At 43.4% G+C, this 11,700-nt stretch overlaps 1 protein-coding gene across 1 annotated transcript in view; it reads left to right on the top strand.

The window, feature by feature from the left end:
* Positions 1–4,838: 4,838 nt before the first annotated feature.
* Positions 4,839–11,700, top strand: part of Cpvl (carboxypeptidase vitellogenic like) — a 102,435-nt gene continuing 95,573 nt past the window's right edge. The window contains exon 1 of the mRNA XM_055611875.1: positions 4,839–5,013. Coding sequence (XP_055467850.1) covers positions 4,839–5,013 — 175 coding nt within the window. The remainder of the gene's footprint in view (positions 5,014–11,700) is intronic.

Here is an 11,700-nt window from a genome sequence, read left to right as displayed (position 1 = left end):
TCCTGGGGGGCTGTACCTGGTCCCACCATCTACCCTTTCTCATCCGCTTTCCCTCTCCTCACATGGCCCAGCTCAGTCTGGTCATGTCCACTCTGGACTCTCCCAGATGTCCTTGGCTCTGGCTATGCTCTCCCTGTTATACACAATAAACTTTCTCCTCCAGTGTGCTGGGGACCACTCATGTTCCATTTTTTTTTGTTTGTTTGTTTTTTCATTCACCCACAGACACATAAAAATATAGAATGACTCCAAACAGAAGTCAGTAGTAAAATAACCAGTAAGTGATAGGTTTTGGGGGTTGTTTCTAAAACTTGTTTTAAGATATAACTCATTCCCTGATTAGGTTTTCGTAGTTTGAGTTTTAAAAACAGTATTTGTGCTAAAGAACTGTCTTTTCGGGGTTCCTGCTGCTGTAACTGAGAACCATCCTGATCATGGCCTGTCACACTGAGGGAGACACAGGGAAGCTGCTATCTAACCTAGGCCCACTGTGGTGGCAGGCCTTCCCTAGAAAGGCCTTCCCCCTTCTCCATACTCCATTTATCTTTTTGTCTGTTTGTGTATTGTTCAACAATCTGTGACCGAGACAGGCTAAAGATTATTGTTTTTTGGGACTGGAGTCCGAATATCCGAATGATTCAAGATGAGAGCAGTGGGGAGCAGATGACATTTGGAACCACAAATATACCCTGACTTTGAGTTTTGGCCCCACTAGTCACCTATTCACCTACTCAGGATCCTCCTGATTAAATCTGTTCTTCGTCAGGTGTGGGTTTTCTACACTATCAGACACCTAAATCAGATCATATAAACCTATAATATCTTCTGTTGATCTGGAATACATTGGTTCCTCATTTAAATTCATCAGTCTCACACACATTTGCTTAGTAATGCTTACACACATATTTGCTCTAGACTCTAAGCAGAACCAGATACAAATATAATAATAACGAAAGACAACAGTATCTCACTCTTATCCAGAGCCTTCTGAGTTACCAAGGAAAATCCCATTTTGAGCCTCTGAAGTTCTGTGGCTTTAGATCAGGATACATCTGAATAGAATGTTCGAGAAAAAAGAACAAACAGAACCTTATTCCTAGGAAATGTAGGAGGTCGTAACCAGGTAGTTATGAGGAAGAAGGAACAAGTCCCCTGCTTCTCATCATGTCTATCAGTTATTTCATTTTGTTTGAGGGAAAACCAAAATATCAGAAAAACTACTCTTTTTTGTACTTATAAGCTTAATTATTGTAGAAAACTTAGAAATTTATATATGTATACAACAAGGAGGAAATACCTCTGTCCAGTCTAGTGGTCTACTTTTCTTTACCTGATGCTTTGGCGTATTTTCCAAGTGTTCTCCATAATCATTTCCGTTGTTGTTCATAACGATTTTATCAAGTGGTAACTTCTTTATCTGGTATGTTGCTGGAGAGGTAGTGTGCTGTTTTGTTGTCCTAAAGAACACTGGGGTAAATAGCTTCATTTAATATAAACAATGTATGACACATAGATTCAAACGGTAACAGTTAGTGGTTTTAGCAAACTTGTACTTTTGAACTGCCTTGATATGATTATACCAGTGTGGCTGGAATTCACCTAGTGTTCGTTTTCCTGAACACCAAAAGGACTGTCTTTCTTGAACCTGTCACTCTCATGGTTTAGACTGGAGCTTGTTCTCTGCCATTCATATTCATTCAAATAAGCTTGAAGAGATGTATGGTCAGCAGGGTTTCGTTTCTGTTTTTTTTTTTCTTCTTCTTCTTTCCTTCTTTCTACTTTTTCTTTCTTTTCTTATATTCTGTGAGTCACAACTTCTGTCTAGTATAGGGTTGTTCATTCAGAGAGTACTCAGTGTTTAATAAATGAGAGATTTAGTCCAATTTAGGATCAGCAAAAGCAGTGGAGAAGGCTATTTTTTTTTTTAAGCTCACTCCTCCATTCATGCTAATGGTTTTCATTTCCCTTAGGAGAGATGACAGCTAAGCAGTTGTGGAATTCTGACTGTTAAATGAGAACTGTGAAATGAAGTATGTTGTTGCCTTAATTCACTGACGTGGAAACCAGGACTCTAGTAGTTATTTGATTAAATGTTAATGAGCTCTGCTAAATTGACCTAACTCTTACTTTTGTGTACTAAATTTATGTCAATTAAAACAAGCTTGCTTGCACCCCTTTTTTTTTTTTAACATTGTTGAGTGAAGCTCTGCTTTCTCGGGCAATGCTGTGACTACAGTGGTTGTTTAAATATTAATGGTGCCATTAAGGGGGCTGGAGGCTTGCTGCTGGAAGACAGAGAAACTAGACAACAGGGTGGTTTCTTGTGTCTGCCCCAGGGGACCCTCTTCCTGGAAGAGCTTCTATTATTATTATTTTTAACACCATGCTTCTCTTTTCTGAATCAGTAGAATTGTTGATTTCAGGCATTCTATGAAAGTAGCTCTGTTATTAAAGCCTTAGCGTAACAAATTCACATAATTAAAAACAATATCTTAACAGTGCCATAGTGGCCATTACCCTTGGGCCTCTTGAGAACTTAATTTCAATTTCCAAAATAATTTGGTTCTTTATTAAAGTCAATAATAAGAGAAAAATCATTGTTAGCTATGTTCTATATTTGGATGGGCTTATTTACATTAAGCATGAGAATTCTATTAAGTTAACCCTGAGAGATATGACAAGGGTCATATATTCAATAAAATTATGATTATAAACCCTTACCTCAATGGGAAAATGTTGCTGAAAAGCTTTTAAAATCTTCCACGACCAGTATTTTATATTATGCTAAATTGAGTTGTGTTAAACATGTGGTTAATAGATTTGTATTCATTTTGCTTTTTTTAAAATGTTCTAGTGGCTTGACATTTTAAAGCACTGAAAATCAAAAGCAGACATTGTGTTTGCATATTTGTATATTTCCCTTCATAATCAGAAACTTGAGTGAAAGGGTACTTATTCATTGAACAGCATTTTGTTTAGAATTTAGCTGCTGGGGTTATAATTCAGTGTGATTCAGTAGCACGTGCAAGGCTCTGGGTCCCATCGCCAGCTCTGAAATAAAACTACCCAGCTCAGAATTTAGAACTAAGGCTACCCGTCACGCTTTAGTGGCACTGTGTGGAGCCAGGTGCTGGCAGGTATGGCTGCTGTAACACACTAGGCAGGGTTAGACTAAGGCGCGGCAAGAGAGGCATCTGTTCCTGGTGGAGGATCTAAGATGGTCACAGAATCTCATTCATCCCGAGGAATAGTGTTTTAATGCAAACTCCCTAAGATGAGAAAATGTCTATGATGGAAATAAATCAAGATTTTAAATGAGAACAGCCTCTGACAGGAGCTTCATATATCCTCACATACCTGGGGAGCCTGAAGCCAGGCCTCACGTAGCCCGGCATGCCTAAGGGAGGCCCTGAGTTAGGCCTGGTTCCTCTACCTTCATATCCTTACACAAGACAGCACATTGAGTCTAGTTTTACTATCTAACATTGATGTTAATCATTCTTGATGTTCTGGTGGAGTTACTAGAAGATTCAAATCAGCTGAAAAAAAAAATAGATTGAAAACACACAGGAAGGCTCACTGCAAACAAAATTTACGTGTTTATGTAAAGTCTGGGTGGCAGGCCACAGGACTTCAAACCATGGCGATGATTTGCCAGGCGAGAACTCTCGGCAACCATCACATTTGACGATCGTTGCCAATCTTTTCCTTTTTATTCTCGCTCTTAAAAATTGATTTATTTATTTTTAACTGTGTGTGTGCATGTGTCTGTGTGCGCTTATGTGTGCCTGAGTGTGATTGTCAACAGCAGCTGGAAGAGGGGATCTGGAGTTATGAGAGGATGTGAGCTCCCCCTCCCCCACCCCCACGGGTGCTGGGAAGGCTGTCTCTGGTCCTCTACAAGAGGAGCAGGACATATAGACCATCTCTGTGCTCCTTTCCACACATACATTTTGTTTGTTTGTTTGTGAGATGGAGTCTCATGTAGCCTACGTAAGTAGACAGTCCTCTATGTGGCCAGAGATGATCTTGAACTGCTGATCCTTTCCATCCCAACTTCCAAGCCCTAGGGTTACAGGCATGCGTGTGCTCTGAGGGGTCTGACTTCTTAAATGTGCTTATCAGATGACAATGAGCTGAGGGACTTGGACATAATGATAGGATCCTCCATCTCTTCTGTTTTGTTGTTGAATATAAAAATGTGAATCGTAAGAGACAGAGAGATGCTAAAGAAACCTACAGCTTATTTTAAATTTCCCTGCAAAGCACACTGGATACAGGATTGGTCTCTTCTTTGCCTAAGCCGTCTCCCTATGGTTGGTGCCAGTGGGTGGCAGGTGCTTTTCCTGTTGCTTCCATATGCCTGACATTGACCCCTTTTCATTCTTGCCCACCTTGTGGGGAGCTTCGTAGGTCATTTCCGCCTGAAGTGTGCCTCAGATCCTCTGCCGCTCTGCAGTGATGGAATGGTCTCCACCACTCACTCAGTGCCCACTTCTAGAGTCCTGGTTGTTTCTAAGCTTTATCCAATTCTCTACTGGATTTATTTTCCAGTGCATGTCTTTTCAGCGTAACTGTTGCTTTCGAGGTACATTGTAAAACCCTTGCAGAATCGCCCTCCAAGTGGCTGAGATCAGTACCAAGAGGGATTGGTTGGCCTTCCTTCTCTTCCGGTGACATCCAAGGTGCTCAGCAAACTGCCTTTATACACAATAGGAAAGTTTTGTTTGTTTGCTTAAAGCAAACAAATGGATTTCATGCATGTAAAAGCGACAGGCAAACACCGACTCTTGACTCACGCGTGGAATGTGACTGCTCTCACCCTAGGCCAAGAAGCAATGTTTGGTGCCATGTGGAAGGTGATCGTTTCATTGATCCTGTTTATGGTCGGCCCTGGTGATGGGCTTTTTCGCTCCATATACCGAACTGCCCGTGTCTCCATGCCATTCATGGGAAATGCAGGACAGCCTCTGTTCCTTACTCCTTACATCGAAGGCGGGAATATCAAGAAGGGTAAGTGTCAGAGAAAACTGCTGCTTCGAAATTTGATTTGATTTGATTTTACTGCTACATTTCAGTGGTATTTAAAAAAGCAATTATTTATCCCCCAAGATGTGAAATACATGTCAGTATTTTTAATTCTGTTGTTTTATTTCAAATACTAATGACTTGACACCATGTAGTTGTTTGAGCTCTGAACTAAAATGAGGTAGTCAGGGGAAGGAAGGAATATTTATGTGTTTAAGTTGTAGCCTTTCTCTTCATAAAACCTGTGAGTGTCTCCCAGCGGGATGGTATTGACAAAGCCACTACAAATCTTGCAGCTTTCCCCTGTCATGGACTTATTCACACTCGTCAACAAAGTAAGGTTGTGCCCATGTAGGAAGATTGAGGTAGGAGGTCCAAGGAGCTGCCAGAGTTCACACAAATGCCAGCTGGGCATACACATAGGGCTTTCCTTCACCCACTCTTGACTCTGACCTGCATGTTATCCACAGTCTACACCTCAGTTTCCTTGTTAGTAATGTAGAGACGAAACAGTTTACATAACATGCAAGAATGTCAGGAAAATCTAGTGAGAAAAAAAAAAAACAAAAACAAAAACAGAAAATTCTTCATATCCTGTAAATTTCTTCCCCAATCTTAGTATTTGCACAGGTTTCATTAAGAGACTATCAGGGGGTTAATATCTGTCAGTTAGTAGAAAGAAGTCACATTTGGTGTTATTAGGCTAATTTGTACAATTGCATCTGCTCTTACTGCGGGTCTTGGTGCTTAGGTAAGTCATGACGGCCACAAAGAACCTCATCTGTGGGAACTCAGTTGACCCCTGAGCTACAAATAGTACACAGGCTCTGGCGTTGAGCAATTGTTTGTACAAAAAAGCAGAGGACTGGGCTGGCGGCCAAAAAGGGTAGAGGAAGGGTCTCAAAGAGGAGACAGACAATGAGTGTTTGATGAAGGAAGGGGTGGGTGAGGTGGGATCTGAGCAGCTGCTGGCAGGGACAGAGTGGGAGAGATGCAGAGGACGGGCTTGTCCAGAACCTGAAGCTGTGCCCAGTGCAGCTGGAAGGTTCGATGGAATTGTGGATGGAAGAGACCAGAAATTTCAGAAAAAAATTTCAGGGCTCCAATGATCAAAAGTCTAAATACTCTACCAGGAAGTTTAAAATAAAGCAGTTTCCTCAATAGAAGGGTCCCCAGACCAATATGACGTCATCAATTTTGTTTTCTTTAAAAATCAAAGGGGTTTGAATCCTGCCTTCTCGGCTTCTCTGTGAAATCCGCATAAGCTCTAGAGTTTGCCAACTCTTTGCAAAGAGAGTTGTAAAGGTCTTCATTGTGCAATTAGAATATTTTTGAAAAGGATCCAGTTTGACTTTCTGCACAAAGTTCTCAGAAAGATGGCTGCCCTGTCACACAATAAAGGTGTATTTGAGTCAGAAACACATAGTCATCCTGACCCCTCAGTGCTGGACTGCACTCAGTTCAGCTTCCTTAATAACTTGAGACTGATGATCAAGAAGTCAGGGGGAAAAACTGTTTAACATATAGCTGAAAAGAAGTAAGTCATTAAAACCAAGTCTTACCCAACCTTATTACAGGATTTGCCCAAAGGGGAAGCAGGTCTCAGAGCAACTCTAATACAGAACATATAATTATAGTTCCCATTGTGAAGATGAGCAAACCAAGGCTCTGGGAGGATAAGTTTCTTACCCAGATCTATAGAGCCAATAAACGGGCAGATCTGGGATCACAACCTCTTGCCTGTCATCACACTATGAACTGCTGTGCCATGTGACCACCTCCTGATATGGTAAGGTAAGACATGGGTGACCCAAGAAGGGTCTTCATTAAGTCAGAGAAGCCATGGCATGTCTGCCTCCATGTGGCAGAGCAGAGGGAAGAACAATGGAGAATCCCCTCCACCCCCCCACCCCCCAGCAATTGGTTATCCCCATTTCTCCTCTTGCTGTTTCTCTGGCCTGGGAGCATTCCACAGTCATGGGCATACACAGTAAGGGGAGAACGTTTGACCTTTAGTCCTTTGGTAAGAAGCCCAGCAGATCTGTATAGTAGGAATGGCAGCATTCATGATACCGACTGATGTGCAGCTTCCATTGCTAAAGTTGAGTTTCGGACGTGCCATCGCTGAATGTAATTTGTGTGTGGATCCAGAAGCTGGCACATCTGGGGACTCAGATGCTGCCCGACAACATAATTAAGGATAATTTTATTCATCCACTTTCGTGAAAGTTCAGGGAGCTGTGGACAGATGGTCAGCTCTCTCTTTAAATCCCTGTTGTTAATGGAATCTGTCAAAGCGGCAGGAATGGGAGTCTTAACATCGAAACAGAACATTGTCGAGATAAGCAGTAGTTCACAGAAAGACAAGGGGAGGTTTTTTTTTTTTTTTTTTTAATACCCAATTAGCTAGCTTAATTTTATATAATTGTAATTGCATGTTTGCTTTCTCTGAGGCTAAAATAAATCCTTACATTCCGGAATAAAATGAACACAGAAGGCAATTTTTAGCATCTTTATAAACATTATATTTTGTTACGAATTCTAAAGGGTATTTTGCTGCTGGGTACTGATTTGTTCCTTGTGGACTGAAAGTGTGTTGTCTACACTGGGGATGGCTGGGTGTTTGTGGATCTAACCCAAATTGGCTGCTTCCACCCTTCTCTGGCCACACTCCAATTGTTCTCAGAGAGTTAATGTCACAAACACTGTCGACAGCAGTAACCAGCAAAGAGGGAAGTGAGAAGACTTCAAAGAAAACCCTTTCCTTCTTTAACTGTTTTCAAACATTTATATTGTGTGTTACAGTGCCAGAAAGATAAAACATCTGCACGTGGGAACCTATTTTCCAAGCTCCATTAACAGCTGCCTCTGGACTAAGGATGAAAGACACATTGAAACATGTTTAAAAATCATGTCAGTTGAGGGAACTCTTCATTATCTTATGGTGATTTGTGAATGGGAATTTAAAATATGAAACAGGGGCAAAAACCGTTCTTCCATTAAATAGAAAAGGGGTCTTTAAAATTTGTTAAGATATTGACAAGGTCTGTCTTCGAGAGGGGTTTGTAGAACTATACTAATCCTGGTGCAGCGTCAGTGGCCACTCACACATTTATTCATTCACCTGCCCATTCATTATTATTCACTCATTAAAAAGCATGCTATGTCTTAAGTTTGTGAAGCATCGTGCTAAGTCCCAAGGGTTCAGAGATGAAGTGAGACATATTCCCTATTTTCCTACAGCTCCAGCGGGAGGAGAAGAGGGACAGGACATGCCTAAGTATAAGTTAGTAGAGATGCAACCTGGCCATGCCCAGGAGAGAGGGACAAGCGAACAGCCAAATCAATCTAGAGCAGGCCAGCAGACCTGTGCTTCGATGAGAGACAGATTGATCCAATCATCTCTTGCCCGTATTCCATTCCCTCCAGCTCCTGTCTATTATATACTTTCTCTTTTTCTCATTATACTTTGACTTCTCTCATTTTTCCCTGTCGTCTATCTCAAATCCTGTCCTGCCCATTACCTCTTTCTGGATTGTACCTCACTCATCCCAGCCTTCAGTGTTTGCTCCTCACTCCTTCTTTTTGAGGAATGGATGTGAGTCTTTTTGATGTTGAGAGGATGATTCATGGATTTGCTTATGGTGTCTCCTAAGCATGGTAAGGGCTTTCCAACCCTGGAGTGTGGTCTTTCTTTGGGTTGAGAGTAGAAGGAGAGGAGGAAATGACAGTTGGGGGGAAGAGCTGGAGCTGAGGCAAGGCCAGTGTCTGTCCTACTATTGTGAAGAGACACCATGACCACGGCAATGCTTATAAGAGAAAGCATTTAATTGGGGCTGGCTGACAGTTTCAGAGGGTTAGTCCATTATCATCATGGTGGGGAGTATGCTGGCATGCGTGTAGACATGGTGCTAAAGAAGTGATTGAAAAAGTATGTCATTCTGATCTGAAGGCAGAGAGAGAGAGAGAGAGAGAGAGACTGACATAGACAGACAGAGAGACAGAGACAGACAGAAACAGACAGAGAGGCTGTGCCTGGCATGGGCTTTTAAATCCTTAAAGCCCACCCCAAGGGCTTCCAACAAGGCCACGCCTCCCAATCCTTTTCAAATAATGCCACTCCTTAGTGACTAAGCATTCAAATACAGGAGCCTATGGGGGCCATTCTTATTCAAACCAAGCCAGAAAACATCATATTTTCCAACACTTCTCTTTATTTTCTCTTACAATTCTCCCTCCTCCCCCCCCATTTTGTCACTTTTGGTGGGAGTATTAGTCCATTTTCTATTGCTGTAGCTGATTCACACAGACCAAGCATTTTAGAAACAATGTTCTGAAGGCCAAAGAGTCCAAGAGCAGAAGCTGAATCTGGTGACATCATTCTGGGTGTGGGCGCTTTAAAGATCCCTGAAACAGCACAGGCCAACATGGTCTTAGCTTACGGTTCTTTTCTTCTTTTACAGACACAGTCCTATTGTATTGGGGCCCTACCCTGATGGTCTCATAAACATTCATCACCCACCAAAGCTCAGCTTTCAAACACTGAATTTTTTTACCCTCTTGATACCTCAAAAGGAGGATTCAACTCCCAACATGAGTTTTGAGGGGGACATATAGGCACAAGTACTCCTGGAAGGAGAGTGGGCAGAACTGTGGGAGGCATCGGGAGAGCCAAAAAGGGCAAAGCTTCCAGACTTCCATGCTTCCTTTAAGGGTCACTTCCCACAGGCTGAGGCCCTGCCTGCTATAAACTGAATCTTGTTTTTTGTCGGGTTGCCTCTCAGGTACATTCACAAGTGCTTTTTGCTGATCTTCACAGAAACCCTGAGGTAGGGTAATCAGTGTCTACATTTTGAGTTTATGAGGGATTGACTTTGGATTATAAACCAGGTCTGTCTGACCAGAAAGCCCACTTGCTATCAGGCTATCCCAGCTGGATCCTCAGATCACTTCCCATTGAGACCCATCTTTGTCCCACCACCATCTCCTTCCTCAGCTTATGCCTGGTCTCAGTCACCGCTGGTAGTTTACAGACAGCAGTAGCCATATGCTCTGCGCAGGTCAGCTTCTTTTTCTTTTCTTTCCTCTTTCTTTTTCTCTTGTAAGTATGTGCCTTAGTTTGAAGGCCAGAGGACAATGTTGGGTGTCATCCTCGGTAATATTACCCACCTCCTTTGGGACAGGCTTTTTCTCATCAGCCTGGCACATGCTGATTGGTCAGACTGGCAGGCCAGCAAGCCCCAGGGGTCCTGCCTCTGCTTCCTCGGCACTGGGTGGCAAGCACCCATCACATAAGCTGACACTTGATGTGCGTCCTTGGGACTCAAGCCAGGTCCTTATGCTTGCCAGGCAGACACTTTACTGATGGTGGGATCTCCTGAGACCCTAAGTTGGTTTCTCTTGACAGGCTTGGACATGTCATGTATCTGTTCCTGTGGACACATAAGGGGTGCACTGGTCTCAGTTGAGAAACTGCAGCATGGAGGGAGGATGGCTGCCGCTACTGCTGCCAGCAAGGGTCACAAACCTGGCTGGGCAGTGTGCTGGGGAATGCAAAGGAAGAGGTCAGGGAAGTGTGTTCCAGAAGTGCACCCACTGGGAAAGGCACGCCCATTTCTGAAAAGGAAGTTGTGGTCTCAAGGCTGTGTGTGTGGTATGTGGGAGAAAGGCCCTGGATTTTACATCACTTCCTGTAGGTTTGAATGCTCTTACCATGGTAGATTCCTTTTCTCTGTCAGTGGGGATCATTAGTTGATGGCGTGTTCACCTCTCCTGCAGTCTCCAATATAATGTGTCTCAGACAGAGATGCTGCTCTGGAGTGACTCCTCACTGAAGGACGCTTCCCTTTCACCCACGTTTCCCGTCTGCTCCCTCCCATGTGCTTTAACACGGACTGTTGGTTCCCTTTCAGCCCTGTTCCTTGTTGCCACTTCTCTCTCACTTCTTGTCCCCTGTGATGCTTCAGCCTTCTAAAGCAGGGAAGAAGAAACAGCCCTGCAGCTGACTGCAGCTACTGGGGGTGCGCCTCAGTTCCTCTACAATGCTGGGAGACCCTGGGCAAATTACCCAACCTTTTTATGCTTCTCTTTGGTCTCTTTTGGCCTTGTAAGTCTTGGCTTCCATCGGTGTCATTTGGTCAAAGGCCTCCCAGGCTGGCTGAGCATGTCTTCTTTCTCCTTTTCTGTCACTTTGCTGGCATCAGAAATCCAGGGCCTCTGCCTTCCACCACTGTTCCTATTCTCTTCGGTGCTCTGTGCGACCATGAGGTCACCCTAGGCTCAAAGCCTGACTCTAGCCACTCTGAGCCCTCAGGCCTAATCTGTAAGAGGCAGGTAGATTTCGCGCCCCTAACAAGAAGGTGGCCCTCAGGCTGCCTCAAGACTTGCAGCGACTTAGTTTGTTTCCCTGTACCCTGTCTCCTATGTCCTGCCTACTCGGTGGGACAGTAGAAACGCCTGAGGTACTAAAGTGATAGAGAAGATGGGTGATTTCCTTTCTTAAAAAAAAAACAAAAAACAAAACAAACAAAAAACCAAAACCTACAAAGACTTGGATCCTGGCCCCCTTTTCAGCTTCCTTTGACCTTGGCCTCACTGTGAATGGGGAGTCTGTGGGATCAGCTTCTCATACTGGCCTGGTGGGCAGCACAGGCCTCCCCAAGCCTGAGCTGG

This window comes from Psammomys obesus, unplaced genomic scaffold, assembly GCF_907164565.1.
Source record: "Psammomys obesus unplaced genomic scaffold, mPsaObe1.curated_primary_1811, whole genome shotgun sequence".
NCBI classification, from domain to species: domain Eukaryota; kingdom Metazoa; phylum Chordata; class Mammalia; order Rodentia; family Muridae; genus Psammomys; species Psammomys obesus.
Note: the sequence above shows the minus strand (reverse complement) of the source record. Positions and strands in the feature narration are given on the sequence as shown.